At 42.7% G+C, this 15082-nt stretch overlaps 2 protein-coding genes across 4 annotated transcripts in view; one reads left to right on the forward strand and one right to left on the reverse strand.

Moving 5' to 3' along the window:
* Nucleotides 1-1242: 1242 nt before the first annotated feature.
* Nucleotides 1243-14342, reverse strand: GPATCH11 (G-patch domain containing 11). 2 transcript variants are annotated; one of them, XM_054023642.1, is made up of 9 exons: nt 14265-14342; nt 12315-12398; nt 10220-10446; nt 9230-9271; nt 6307-6427; nt 5586-5676; nt 3688-3792; nt 2635-2716; nt 1243-2156 (listed from the first exon to the last, which is right to left on the reverse strand). In XM_054023642.1, exons 2-9 carry the CDS (start codon nt 12362-12364, stop codon nt 2101-2103), a joined length of 774 nt encoding a protein of 257 aa, XP_053879617.1. In that variant the 5' UTR covers nt 12365-12398; nt 14265-14342; the 3' UTR covers nt 1243-2100. The 2 variants fall into 2 exon arrangements, with proteins under 2 accessions (XP_053879617.1, XP_053879618.1); XM_054023643.1 differs by lacking the exon at nt 14265-14342 and adding an exon at nt 13589-13674.
* A 45-nt stretch (nt 14343-14387) lies between these two features.
* The window catches only part of HEATR5B (HEAT repeat containing 5B), a 90671-nt gene continuing 89976 nt past the window's right edge, over nt 14388-15082 (forward strand). For both annotated transcript variants that reach the window (XM_054023343.1, XM_054023344.1), the window contains exon 1: nt 14388-14441. The gene's annotated coding sequence lies outside the window, so the exon portion shown is untranslated. The remainder of the gene's footprint in view (nt 14442-15082) is intronic.

The following is a 15082-nucleotide window of genomic DNA, read 5'->3' on the forward strand; positions in this document are numbered from 1 at the left end:
TTGAACTAATTCCTCTTTCCTAGTGACCCAAGATGCCAGTGAGAGTATATCCTAGCACAGAGAAAAGCCACCTAATTGGATTTCCTTTCCTCTCAGGGAAAGTTCTGTAATATTCATCTGTGACAGAGTATACCAGACCCTCTGAAGCCATCTGCTGAAGGTCTTGTGCCCTGCCACACCCTGTCCCAGAAAAGGGCAGTGGAGAGGATCCTCCAAGCTGCCTAGAGTGGCTGTGTCAACACCCAGCACGTCAGCATAAGACAGGGGTTCTCAGACTTTTGTACTGGTGACCCCTTTCACACAGCAAGCCTCTGAGTACGACTCCCCCTTATACATTAAAAACACTTTTTAATATATTTAACACCATTATAAATGCTGGAGACAAAGTGGGGTTTGGGGTGGAGGCTGACAGCTCATGACCTCCGGAGGGGTCCCAACCCCCAGTTTGAGAACCCCTGGTATAAAACAAGCTGCAGGGCCAGAGTGAGTTCAGTTCCTTGCTGGAGCTGGAGGAGCATGGATGGTGTGTAACTGGCTGAGGGAGCTGCAGGACCTTGGACAGAGCAGTGCTGCCAGAAGCTGGGGAGAGTGAGACGGAGCCCTGAGGTCAGGCTGAAGACTGTATGGGGCCAAGGGAGGCCTTAAGAGGGTGAAGAGTCTCCAGGGAGAAAGCCCTTGCAGCAAAGCCCCCATACCAGGTATGAGGCCCAGGGAGGGCTACAGAGATATTCCAACCATGGGATACTGGGATAGGCCCCTGTTAGACTGTTTTCCCTGGAAGGGGTTTGTTTGCGTTTCACATTTAGACTGTGTGACTTGATCAGAGAGCTGAGTCACTGAAGACCTACCACAAACAGAGAGAGTGCAGGGACATGTACTCAGCCAAGGGAGTGCTTGTGAGACGTGAATGTGCCATGTGTTACATCTTACTGGCACGTTTTTCCTTGGCAGCTGGCATGCAATAACTAAGAGGTCCTCTGCCACTTGCCCATTAAACTTCAAGATTTACAACAGTAAAGTCTCTGATCACCACAACTGATGTGTAGGTGGTTGTCTCAGTCCAACTCTATGATGTGTCTAACACAAGCTGCTACCTGCCTTACAGTAAAAACTAATTCTTCTAGTTCAGCTCCTTTTTCTGTCATCGTTATGGATTTACTTCCACTAGCAGTTGCTGCTCATGGACAATGCTGCCACTGTTCAATAGGTATTGACTAAATGGAACCAAGTTGAACAAAAAGATAGTTACAAAAAGCTGTTTAATTATGAACAAAACACTTTAAAAATACCCACTAAACTGATGAAATTTAGAGTTTCTAGACAAACATCCATATTTACATTAAGCAATAGAGATTGATGAAGCCAAATACTTTGTGCAAGGTGAGACCATTTTCAACCAGCAGAGTTCACATATCTGGTCGATTATGTTGACAAAAAAATAAACAAGGTTCAAATCAGACATCCTACTGAAGGACACATATTAAATGACTTGTCTAACACTGTATACTGTAAAGACTTAACCAATATTCACTGTCAACTGATTATCCTCTATTCCATGCTTTATGTTATGTGGGAAAGGAAGGGCAGTGTTTTTCCCACAGGGAAGCCTTTAAAATGTTGGTTACAAAGTCAAGTACTGTCCATTTCAAATCTCCATCTGTCCACAATCACACATATATACACACACACACAAATTTAGCAGTCTGAACCTAGGTACCTCCAACTGGAGGTGTACAGAAATCATAAACCATAACAATTTGGTGCAGTTAGCTGCCTGTCCTCTGAGGTGCAAGACTGGAATTGCAGTTTTTAGTTTGGTAGAAACCTGCAAAACTCCTACCTGCACCTAAATTATTTAGCATTAAGTACATATGTAAATTTGTAATTCTAATTAAATAGTGAGTTCAATGACTAGCTTCACTTTTAAAAAAAATCTAAAATCTACAACTGCTTCTGTGCTTTCAAAAGTGTGCTCTGAACCTTTCAATATGTCTTTCCACCTGCAGTACTTGTGTGAATTCTTGATGTCCCATGGAGAGATTTTAAAATACTGCTGTGAATCAACAATATTTTTCCAGAGTTCCTTTTATTACAAAGATTTTAGTCGTGATCTGCTGAACTATCTCCAGGGCAGTTTGAAGATAAATCTGCAGCCTCTACAGCATAAGGGAAAAGAAGGTTAATATTTCAGATATGGGAAGAAAAGATCTATAATCTTCTAAATCTTATTTAAAAAGAGAGTGGTGGGGAGTCAGAAAAAAGGTGATGGAGAAACAGTACAAACAGATTAAGTTAATTCCAATAGTATTGTAGTTTGAAATTCTTATAAACTTATAAAATAGAAAGGTGGTACATGTGGGACTGATGAGGGATGTTTCAGAGGAGAATGTTACCAATTTGGCCACAAAATACTGATTCAGAGCCCAATATTGATCATTCACTAGTTCTGAAACCCAAGAAAGGAGAAATGACTGAATCCAGCCAATATATACAAAAGTTACTTTCAAGGATAACATTAGTGGCACTGGCCTCCATGGGAATTTTGCTGGGATAAGGAATAAATAAGAATTGCAGGATATGGCTCCAAATACATAACCAAAGGAAAATTATATCCAAGATGGATTTAACTCTTACCCTCATATGCTGTTCCACACCAGATACAATAAAGATGCTCTTCTCTTAAATAGGCAGTCAGGATTTGTAATTTCTCTAATACCTACATATATACATACAGAGAAATATATTTTATAGCTTTGAGTAGGAATCACAATCGAACAGTCTGGGATGGGCCCCTGGAGTGCACTGTCTTTCCTGCTAATCAATAGTTCTCGTGCTAAAAAGGGCTCACTAATGAAAGATCACACGATACTGCACTCAAAAACATGGAAACCTTAGTATACCATAACTGATACTACAGCAGAAGTCTCCAAATTGTGGCCTGTGGTGCGCCAATGATCTATGGCGAGTTAGCTGGTTAAAGGATGTTGGCTGTTCTTTATTTTCACCAACTGAATAACTAAAAATACCTTCTTTCAAGTGAATGATATTCCTGATGGGATTTTTTTATCACCCATCTCCGCCACAGACTGAGTTCATTAGAATAACAACACTAGTGGATTCTTGGGCATAAAGGGCATGATTTTCAAAAGTGACTGATTTGAGGGCCCCGGTTTTTAGAGGCAATTACTCAGCATTTTCTGAAAACTAGACCCCTCAAGTGTCAAATTGGGTACCTAAAAATAAGACACCCAAAATCATGACTTTCTTGAAAATCTTGGCCCAAAGGTGAGGTAAATTGTAAATTAATTTTTTTTTTTATCATTTAATAATAGTAGTGTTATCATTTAATTTTGCTCTTTTACTCCAAATCAGTATAATCATGCTTTATACTCCATCTAATATTATTGCAAAATCACTTTGCAAGGCAGAAAGAGAGGCCACTTATTAGAGCTTTGATATACACCTCTATCCTGACAGAACGCTGTTCTCGGGAGCCACGTTATAAGTGAAACTGTGTTATATTGAACTTGCTTTGATCCGCTGGAGTGTGCAGCCCCGCCCCCCGGAGCACTGCTTTACCGCGTTATATCCGAATTCGTGTTATATCGGGGTAGAGGTGTATATACACACACATGCATGTTTTACAAATGAAGACAGCTTCATGCTAACTTATGTTTCAGCACTCACACTTAAGTCTGAACCTTTGTATTCCTCCTTTTCTTCCTCCTCTTGATCCTTTTCTTCTTGCTCAGGTTCTGTCCAGTACCAAATCTCCTTGGGAACTTTAATATCCTTAAAAATAAAAAAAATTACAAGCAAAGTTCTCTCTGTCTCTATAGGTTTCTCCAGCAGATGCCTGATGAACACAGTTTATAATGGGACAAGTACCACTTTATAAACTTTGTTATAAATTATGATCTTGAGACACTGAAACTTCAAGAACAGAACTGATCAAATTTAGGCCACATTGGACCACAGCAAGGGCTATTTGTGGGTTTGTTGCTTTTTAAAAACAAATTTAAAGAGATGCTAAAATAAACTTCCATGCCAGATATGCTGGTAAAGTTCAAGACTGCACAGCAAACTATTATCGTATCTTTTGTCATTGGTTCTCTTTATTGCCCATGTCCACTTTCAGAAGGCTCTTTTTATGATTTTACAGTTAAAAATCCTGAGTCTGCACATGCCCATCATTGTGAAGCTTCTCCCTCGTCTGGGATGGCAGGTTAGCAGCCTCCTCTGAGCCAGACACCGCCACCAATCTGATAGCCTGACACAAGCTACCATGAGACATATAAATAGTAAATGGTCAGTAAGGCGGAAGAGGCCTTTCTAGCTGATGTCTGAAGTGTTCTTAAAAGGCTTACACACCAAAATGAATTCAGGTGGAATGTATTTCTTGTCTTTAAGCCCAAGGATGTAACTTCTGTCCCATATGAGCTCTATTGGACCATGGGACACAGGCTCTTGATGGCTACTAGCAAGTTAGCAATAGGCACACCCCACCCCCAAGCCCTCTGAGGATACGCTTGGTGTATCCAGCATCTGTTCCACTGGACATTCACAGAATTCCCAGATACTCTACTCCCAAAGGAACAGTCTACCCCTGCTTGCCAGTTACACCTTAGATCACAGCTCCGCTTAAGAGACAACACTTAGATTTGTTTACAGAGAAAATATAAGTTTATTTAACAAAGATTCAAATGATAGCACGCAGAAATATTGGAAACAAAGGGTTAAATATAAAATAAAATCATAACACATGTGCCAGAGCCTAAACTTAATTAACAAGACACGCCCTTGTTTAATTAAAGTTTAGCTCACCCCAAAGTCTTCCCACTGTTTTTCAGCAAAGACTGGCTGTGATCCTTTTTTCATAAGGCAAACACATACATGGTCAACTTACTTCCTAAATGAAGGATAATTGCGTTACCTCTGCACCCCCAGATATAGTTCCACCAGTCCGTCTTCACTTGTAAAAAGGGTAATCCCCCATACCTTGTTTTTTTTCTGTCTAGAATCTCCCCCTGGAGACTTTGCAATCACTTGATTAGTATTTTTTTCAGACTGTAGATAGGCATTGATTGTGAAGTATACATCATTCAATCTGCATATAGCCAGTCAGCCAGAAAAGTTTCTTGTTTGAAAGAAACTTGTTTAACACCGTTTGGTGACCAGCTCCAAGTCAGAAATTGTAAGAACATTATTTTCAGCACACACACACACACCCCTCCTTACATATTATCCATCCATTTCATAATGATCACGATGACCAGTGTGACACAGGCTTTCAGCAGAGCTCTTACATGACATCCTTTGGCGAACTAGGATGTAGATACTAGACCCACGGGATCCCTGTAACCCTTATGCACCCTGTGCCCTCTGCCAGTTGGCACCAGAAGGTCCCTGGGTAACACAGGGCATCTCAGGGAGACAAGCATTGCCACTTCAGTCCAATAACACCCAATATTATACAAAACTGTTAAGAAGTGAAATAATATTGTTGTACATGAAGATTGAAGAATTTGTAGCCAGCTCTACACTATAAACCATCCTTCCATCCCAAAGCAGCATATTAGCCTTACCTTTTGTGTGTCTAATTGCTGACAGGCCCTCTGGCTTTTTCTAAGGTCCCCTTCTATCTTACGTTCTTCTTGTTTGCTTTTGAATCTCATTCTGTCAATAAAAAAGTAGCTAGCTACAATCAACAGGCAGATAAAAAAATTCACACATTATAGGCAAGAACTTATTGTAATGTAAAGCTAGTTGAGATTTTAGACACACCATGGTTCCCCACAACATTTGTAACTCTTTGTAATGCCTTTGTACAAGCATACAGTCCTCTGATGGGATCAGAGAAGGCCATCCTAAACAGGACCGTGCTGAAGCTTAAGAACGTCATTGTAAACTTATATGTACATATGTGTATTCCCTGAGGAGGCTACATTTAAATAGTTTTTAAAACAGATTTCTTGTTTAAGTTGCACTGTCTAACAAATGGCAATAGGTACATTATTTTGTCTGTCCCCTGGCATTGCTAATGTCCATTGTCATTAAGGGGCACAGCAGAGGGAATTTATGTATTTTAGTTTTCATGTGTCAGACCATTTTTTCTTTTTAAATGGTTGGTAATTACCCTCCCCAGGGCCCACTCATCACACAAATGTTATTCAGAATTGATACGACATTTTGATGATAGTCAAACCCGAGGCAGCCAGTACCACTTTAAGATAAGTGTGAAACCCGGATCCTTTTTTACATTACCTGAAAATGTTTACAACAATATATGAAAATAAATCATTTTACCTAAACTGATCTGCAGCATCTTCATCTGCTTGTTTTTTCATATGAATCTTTCTTCTGTAGTTTTCTAGCCTTTCTTCTGCTTTCCGCTTTTGTGATTCTTCATGACCAAGGCCACCTCTGCCTGTTTAAGTTCAAAACACTGTTGTGAGCAGCTGAGAGACTGTGAACTCCAACAATTACTGTACTGTCATGGATGGATATAAACTGTTCAGGAAGGACAGGCAGGGCAGAAAAGGGGGTGGAGTTGCGTTGTATGTAAGAGAGGAGTATGACTGCTCAGAGCTCCGGTATGAAACTGCAGAAAAACCTGAGAGTCTCTGGATAAAGTTGAGAAGTGTGAGCAACAAGAGTGATGTCGTGGTCGGAGTCTTCTATAGACCACCAGACCAGGGGGATGAGGTGGACGAGGCTTTCTTCCGGCAACTAACAAAAGTTGCTAGATCGCAGGCCCTGGTTCTCATGGGAGACTTTAATCACCCTGATATCTGCTGGGTGAGCAATACAGCGGTGCACAGACAATCCAGGAAGTTTTTGGAAAGTGTAGGGGACAATTTCCTGTTGCAAGTGCTGGAGGAACTAACTAGGGCAGAGATTTTCTTGACCTGCTGCTCACAAACAGGGAAGAATTAGTAGGGGAAGCAAAAGTGGATGGGAACCTGGGAGGCAGTGACCATGAGATGGTTGAGTTCAGGATCCTGACACAAGGAAGAAAGGAGAGCAGCAGAATACAGACCCTGGACTTCAGGAAAGCAGACTTTGACTCCCTCAGGGAACAGATGGGCAGGATCCCTGGGAGAATAACATGAAGGGCAAAGGGGTCCAGGAGAGCTAGCTGTATTTTAAATAATCCTTATTGCGGTTGCAGGAACAAACCATCCCAATGGGTAGAAAGAATAGTAAATATGGCAGGCGACCAGCTTGGCTAAACAGTGAAATCCTTGCTGACCTTAAATGCAAAAAATAAGCTTACAAGAAGTGGAAGATTGGACAAATGACCAGGGAGGAGTATAAAAATATTGCTCAGGCATGCAAGAGTGAAATCAGGAAGGCCAAATCGCACTTGGAGTTGCAGCTAGCAAGAGATGTTAAGAGTAACAAGAAGGGTTTCTTCAGGTATGTTAGCAACAAGAAGAAAGTCAAGGAAAGTGTGGGCCCCTTACTGAATGAGGGAGGCAACCTTGTGACAGAGGATGTGGAAAAAGCTAATGTACTCAATGCTTTTTTTGCCTCTGTCTTCACAAACAAGGTCAGCTCCCAGACTGCTGGACTGGGCAGCACAGTATGGGGAGGAGGTGACCAGCCCTCCGGGGAGAAAGAAGTGGTTCGGGACTATTTAGAAAAACTGGATGAGCACAAATCCACGGGGCCGGATGCGCTGCATCCGAGGGTGCTAAAGGAGTTGGCGGATGTGATTGCAGAGCCATTGGCCATCATCTTTGAAAACTCATGGCGATCGGGGGAGGTCCCGGATGACTGGAAAAAAGGCTAATGTAGTGCCCATCTTTAAAAAAGGGAAGAAGGAGGATCTGGGGAACTACAGGCCAGTCAGCCTTACCTCGGTCCGTGGAAAAATCATGGAGCAGGTCCTCAAGGAATCAATTATGAAACACTTAGAGGAGAGGAAAGTGATCAGGAACAGTCAGCATGGATTCACCAAGGGGAAGTCGTGCCTGACTAACCTAATTGCCTTCTATGATGAGATAACTGGCTCTGTGGATGAGGGGAAAGCAGTGGATGTGTTATTCCTTGACTTTAGCAAAGCTTTTGATATGGTCTCCCACAGTATTCTTGCCGCCAAGTTAAAGAAGTATGGGCTGGATGAATGGACTGTAAGGTGGATAAAAAAGCTGGCTAGATCGTCAGGCTCAACGGATAGTGATAAATGGCTCCATGTCTAGTTGGCAGCCGGTTTCAAGCGGAGTGCCCCAAGGGTCACCCTGGGGCCGGTTTTGTTTAATATCTTTATTAATGATCTGGAGGATGGTGTGGACTGCACTCTCAGCAAGTTTGCAGATGACACTAAACTGGGAGGCGTGGCAGATACACTGGAGGGTAGGGATCGGATACAGAGGGACCTAGACAAATTAGAGGATTGGGCCAAAAAACACCTGATGAGGTTCAACAAGGAAAAGTGCAGAGTCCTACACTTAGGACGGAAAAATCCTATGCACTGCTACAGACTAGGGACCGAATGGCTAGGTAGCAGTTCTGCAGAAAAGGACCGAGGGGTCACAGTGGACGAGAAGCTGGATACGAGTCAACAGTGTGCCCTTGTTGCCAAGAAGGCAAACAGCATTTTGGGCTGTATAAGTAGGGGCATTGCCAGCAGATTGAGGAACGTGATCGTTCCCCTTTATTTGACATTGGTGAGGCCTCATCTGGAGTACTGTGTCCAGTTTTGGACCCCACACTACAAGGAGGATGTGGAAAAATTGGAAAGAGTCCAGCGGAGGGCAACAAAAATGATTAGGGGTCTGGAGCACATGACTTATGAGGAGAGGCTGAGGGAACTGGGATTGTTTAGTCTCCAGAAGAGAAGAATGAGGTGGGATTTGATAGCTGCTTTCAACTACCTGAAGGGGGTGCCAAAGAGGATGGATCTAGACTGTTCTCAGTGGTAGCAGATGACAGAACAAGGAGCAATGGTCTCAAATTGCAGTGGGGGAGGTCTAGGTTGGATATTAGGAAACACTATTTCACTAGGAGGGTGGTGAAGCACTGGAATGCATTACCTAGGGAGGTGGTGGAATCTCCTTCCTTGGAGGTTTTTAAGGCCCGGCTTGACAAAGCCCTGGCTGGGATGATTTAGTTGGGAATTGGTCCTGCTTTGAGCAGGGAGTTGGACTAGATGACCTCTTGAGGTCCCTTCCAACCCTGATATTCTATGATTCTATGATAATTAAAAGAGGTAAATATTACACACCTGTTTTAATGTTCAGAGGAATAGGCTCAACAATGCCGCCTCCTGTAGGAAAAAAGGGCAGACAGCTTATGAAGTCAGGTCTCTCCCCAAATCATAAACACAGCCTATCCAAGTATACACAAGATTTTGCCACTGAATAATTAGCTTTTATGGTAATTTTTTTTTAACAGATGGATAAATCAAGCATCAAGGTGCACTGACAGTGGACTGGTGGATCAGGCATTCCTTATTTTCTCTGTTGAATTGTAGTGTTGCTGTGTGCTGCATTCAGGCTGCTGCCCTATACACCAAAGAAGGACAGCTTAATTTGACAGGTATAACATATTAGTAATTAATAATAATATTAAATAATATTACATTGCACCCTTCTGTAGCATCTTTCATATGAGAATCTTGAGACACTTTACAAACATTAACTAACTAAGCCTCACTATTCACTCATGGAGTGCAACATTTATTCATCCCCTAGTGATTTACTCTTGATAGATCCCAGGTGACATTTTTGCTTCACTAGGGCTCCGTGCAGAAAGGACTTAGCGTCTGTGTGCACAGATCCCTTTCCAGAATCAAGCTGTAAATTTGTGCAGATTGGAGATAGGTTCTTTAATGTTTAGAAGTTACTTGCTTGGAAGGGACATCAAAATCAAAAGGCTATGCCCTGCTACAGATAGTAAGATTTTTGTAAAACATCATCCACATCTGAAATACCATTTAGTTAGCAGCAAGTACTGTTTCTTCCTTCTCCAATTCCCCCATATCCCTCACCCTTTTTATTTCAGAGATTTTAAGGGCTTGCTCTCACCTTCTGTGCTTTCTTCTGCTGTGCCAAGGTGGCAGTTAAGAACTACCCTAACAGGCAGGAGTTCTTATAGAGGTATTCATTGAATTCATCCAGCGATAAGGTGGAACAGTATTAGTAACAGGTACCCTTTTAAACCCACATTTTGAAAAATGGGCATACATCTAAATTCTAGACGTTAACAAACTTACCACTCTTGCCAAGGGCCTGCCCACTTTTGTACCCCATCTTTTGGAGCAAAGCAAAGCCTTTGTTTTCATTTCCTAAAGCACTTTTCAACACAGTGTCACGTCTCTCTCTTTCCTCTTCTTTTAGGCTCTTTTGTCTATTTTTCTGGTTAGCTTCCCTCTGCTTTTCTTCTTTTTGAATAGCTTCTTTCACATGCCTCACCATTGGCAATCCTGGCCTGATATCCTGTCTAAGGAAAAAAATAAGTATTAATATTGTCTTTTTTTTAATTAAGAGGCAATAAATGTTTAATGGCAGCATAATCCATTACAATGAAACAGTGAGGATATAGAATCAGCATTGTATAAGCAACCTCTAGTGCAGGGGTAATCAATTATTTTTGTCAAGGTCCAAATTTCTTGGTCAAATTTCTTTTTGTCAAGGTCCAAACTCCAGAGAAAATATATAGCTGCCACTTGAGAATGGGGAGTGACTTTAAGACTGGGGAGGCCTACATTGAAAATCTTAAGCTCTGATTTCTCCATATCTTTGAATCACTGCACTTCCATTCTAATACCCTATTTTTCAATTGCTTGTAATGGACTAAAAAATTATCTTTTGGGCAAAAACTTCTAATTCATACTATTTGTTTGTGGAAGGAATTTGAATACAATTCATTGTGCTGTTTGAACTATAATATGTGAAAACCTTTAGAAAATAGGTCCATAGTCTTTTTTTTCACTATGAAAACAAGTAACTTTGTTCTAAAATGGTGGCTGCTCTAGTCCATGGAAAACATAACTTTGATTTTTCTGATGTATGACTAAAATGTCAAATATAATCTGCATTAAACTTCCCTAAAAAAGAAATTAAATTATTTCCTCCATAACAATCTCCCTACAATAAGACAGGTGAAGGTCAGACATTTAAATGGAGAACCTGAAACCCACTCAATTAGACTAAAAAAGGGTTAAAAGTAGTTTCAGCTACACAACTTGTTGCTTAATCCCCCCCATGCTAATTCTTGTAGCTTTACCACATCTTGCAAACACACGTGCTTCACTTGAATAAGCCTTTAAATGGCTTTTAAGAATGACAATAATTATATTACTTATCCTGTAATATAATTGCAAATAGAGACTATGTTTAAACTTTTAACACAGTCAAAATGGTGTTTCCATCTGGATGTTCTCCTATCTCATATAGAACTTATCTTTTCCCATTCTCTCCTCCTCTGCAATGCAAGAGGCATATCAAAGGGGATCCCATACAGCTCAATGCAAGTGTTTGGTTGCACCTTACAGAAATACTTTTGTCTATATTAGAACTAACCAGTTTAAAAGATTAGTTCTTAAGGAAAGAATCCTTAGAAAGAGTTATTTATCCTGCCTGCTAGACTACTATACAGCTCAGATGGATTCTTTCTTGTTTAGGATCTCAGGCTACCTTGTTGATGCTGGGAAATGGCAGTTACCAGAAGAGTTTCATTAGCAGCCATCTTGCCTCATTTCCATTTCCACCTGGACATATAATGTCTCCACAACAGAACTGGTGAGGACTTGTAAGGAATACAGTGCTCCTCAACTTTTCACCTTAGCCACCTACAAATAATTTATATTTGGGAGGAGAGGCATGGTAAATGCAAAAATAAAGTACATAGAGTGGGGGAGGTCCAATTTTTTGAAGTAATTAGTGATCTGAGGTGCCTCGAATTTTTGGTGCCCAACCTGAGACACCTTAAAGGGTCCTCCTGATTTTCAGAAGGTACTGAGCAACCAGCTTCTGAAAACAAGACCCTTTAAAATGGCATCCAATATTTAAATTGAGGCATCCAATATCAATAGCCACTTTTGAAAAATTAGGCCTAAATTTTCATTTTGGCTAAAATACTGCTTGCTTTACTCATTTGAATCATCCCAGTGAAATCTCCCTGTGACTTGTGTGAGTAATGAAAAGAGGATTTGGCCCTTAATGAGATGCCTGGAAATTGACAGAATGGTTGATTCAGGGATGACAGGCTCTTCATAAACACTAGTGAAAAACTCGACTAAATCCCCAAAATGATCAGTATTGTTACTGGATGTAGATGTGTATGATGTACTTAGGCAAGCTACTTACTGCACATTAATAAAAGAATCAGACATATAGTCATCTTCTTCTTCTTCCATGTTTAATACGTGTACCCTGTTCAGATCCTCTTACCTATAATGAATGAAAATATTTGATTACAGATTTTACCTTTTTAAAATGAATTGAAATTAAATAAAACGACTGGTTTTGGGCTGAGATAAACTTACTGGTTCAGGTTTGCTATAGTCAGTACTGGACAAGTGCCAAAAAAACACTGCTAGACTGAGGGGCTGACAGCAGTTTTATTATTTGATATTTTGTGAATTACCAGGGGGTAGAAATGAACATTTCAGTTATCATCCTTGATCTCGTCTCTTGCTCAGCATAGTTCTATGGCAGCCTCACCTGGGGGATTACTGTTGCTTTAGCAGGGTTACACTTCAAAAAAATGACTACTATGTCAGTTGCTCTGATAATGCATTTATCTAGATTTAACTTGACCCTCTTTTTCCTCGATATCCACACTTGGTATTTTTGGCTTAATTTTCTTCCATGGTTGCCCATACAGTCTACAATTCAAAGAAGCTGTACTCCTCTTTAGTTTTAAACAGTTCTTGGGCTGAATAAATATCACATGACAAATGGGTGAATCTGTATCTTTTGTGAGGTTTTAAACATCATCAGAGAATTACAATTTCTTTGTCCATATTTTTTCTGCCAGGATTGGCATCCAGGGCACTGAAAAACTAGGCATCAGGCAATTCACTCTTTATTCAATGAAGTTTAGGCTCCCGTTATTGTTCTCGCTTGATGGTCTTTGTTCGGATTTTGTGAATTTAGGCAAAATTTTCAGATCTCCTGAACTTTCTGCACCATTACCATGGAAATGACCCCTTTGGTAGATCACCTAACCTGGCAGTTACACTTACATTTTCTAATCTCAAAATTTCTTTAGCCATTCAAGCTCACAAGACAAACTGATGTTTTTTATTGGAGCATACTCTATAAAAATCAAAAGGAGTATCCATCTTAATCTTGAATTCCCTAGAAAATTGCCCTAATAAATTAAATATATTTTTGTATTTTACAGGGTCTTGATCCTGCAAATACTTAGGCAGGTGCTTAACTTACTATCCTGAGCAGTCCCACTGAAATAAAAATTAACAAAAGTGTCACTTACGTAAAATTAAATTAAAATTAGAAGTTGGTGCAATAAAAGATATTAGCTTGCCCACCTTGTCTCTCTACGTAAAATTACAGACATATTTTTGAAGGGGGAGGGAGGAGGGCTAAAGCATGGAGTCAACATTTTCCATTTTTACCATAAACAAGACATTTTTGCAGAATTCCAGCTGTGAAAATCTGGAAGTTATAACCCTCAGAGTCTGAAAATCAGGTAAAAATAAAGCCAGTCTGATGTTCAGTGGCTTCTGCTTTGCTTCATATCTTAAGAGTTTACAACCCCCAATTACTACCTACACAACTAGCCCCCGACCCCAAAACCTCCCAGCATCCCCAGCCATCCCCCCAGTGTCCCCACCACCCCACCCCAAAACCTCCCACCACCCCCAACCACCTCCCCAGTATCCCCAACCACCCCACCCCAAAACCTCCCACCCTGCCAGTATCCCCAGCCACCCCACCCCAAAATCTCCCAGCACCCCCAGCCACCCCACCCCAAAACCTCCCACTATCCCCCAGCCACCCCCCAGTATCCCCAGCCATCCCACCCCAAAACTTCCCACCATCCCCCAGCCACCCGTCAGTATCCCCAGCCACCTCTCCCCAAAACCTCCCAGTATCCCCAGCCACCCCTCCCCAAAATCTCCCACCATCCCCCAGCCACTCCCCAGTATCCCCAGCCACCCCTCCCCAAAATCTCCCACCATCCCCCAGCCACTCCTCAGTATCCCCAGCCACCCCTCCCCAAAATCTCCCACCATCCCCCAGCCACTCCTCAGTATCCCCAGCCACCACCCCGCTCTGCCTCTCACTCACCCCCCGCTCTCTCTCTCTCGGGCTCTGTCCTGCGCACTCTCTGCTCAGGCGCTTCCTAGGTCCCGGGCTGCGCCTGCGCCCGCGCCCGCGCCCGACCCGGCTCTTCCTGCCGCTGGAGGGGACCCGGTGCGCTGCTGTCACGGGTCCGTCGGGCTCTGCTGGGGCCGCTGCTTGCGGGTGAGTGCGGGCCGGGGGGCTCGGCTGCACCCGGGGAGCTGCTATGAGAGGGGGGCGGGGAGGAGCGGCCGGGGGGCGGTGGGTGCCTGGTGCCCGCGGTCCGGGGGCAGGAAGACGCTGCTGGGAAGGGGGTAGCGGACAGGACCGCCCACAAATCCTGCCTCGAGCCCCGGAGAGCCTGAGGCGGGCCTGGCCGGTGCCAATGACAGATGCGGGGCGCGTTTGCGAGCTTGGCCCTGCGTGCGGGGCTCGCTGAGCGCCTGGCCCGGTGGCAGGGCTCCAGCAGCGGCTGGCGATGAAACTCACCAGACCTGGCAGCACCGGAGATGGCGTTTCCCAATGGGTGAAGTCGCCCTGCAGAGGTGGCATATGGTGCCATGGGGCTGGCACCTGATAGCGCAGGGATGACGGACCTGGAGTGTAGCATGGCTCTGCGGCAATGTTGTGGGGCCTGTGTGTGTTGTATCCTAGGATTTGTGGTTTCCAGGGCTTGTACCTCCATATTCAGGATGAAGGCTGCTGCATCATACCACTCCATAAGCAACAGTTGGTGTGTTGAATGAACTGACCACCTGTATTAATAAGGACAGGGGATATGTGTTTATATATTTAATGGTATGGAGCACCATGTGGGGACTAAA

Source organism: Malaclemys terrapin, chromosome 3, assembly GCF_027887155.1.
Source record: "Malaclemys terrapin pileata isolate rMalTer1 chromosome 3, rMalTer1.hap1, whole genome shotgun sequence".
Lineage (NCBI taxonomy): Eukaryota > Metazoa > Chordata > Testudines > Emydidae > Malaclemys > Malaclemys terrapin.

Excerpts from the sequence above, each read along its gene's own strand:
- GPATCH11 (XM_054023642.1), bottom strand. The coding sequence starts at position 12,364 with ATGGAAGAAGAAGAAGATGACTATATGTCTGATTCTTTTATTAATGTG. Across the intron at positions 3,793-5,585 it reads AGCAATTAGACACACAAAAG|GATATTAAAGTTCCCAAGGA; the intron begins GTAAGGCTAATA and ends TTTATTTTTAAG. Across the intron at positions 2,717-3,687 it reads ACAAAGGTTCAGACTTAAGT|GTATTAGAGAAATTACAAAT; the intron begins GTGAGTGCTGAA and ends GTATATATGTAG.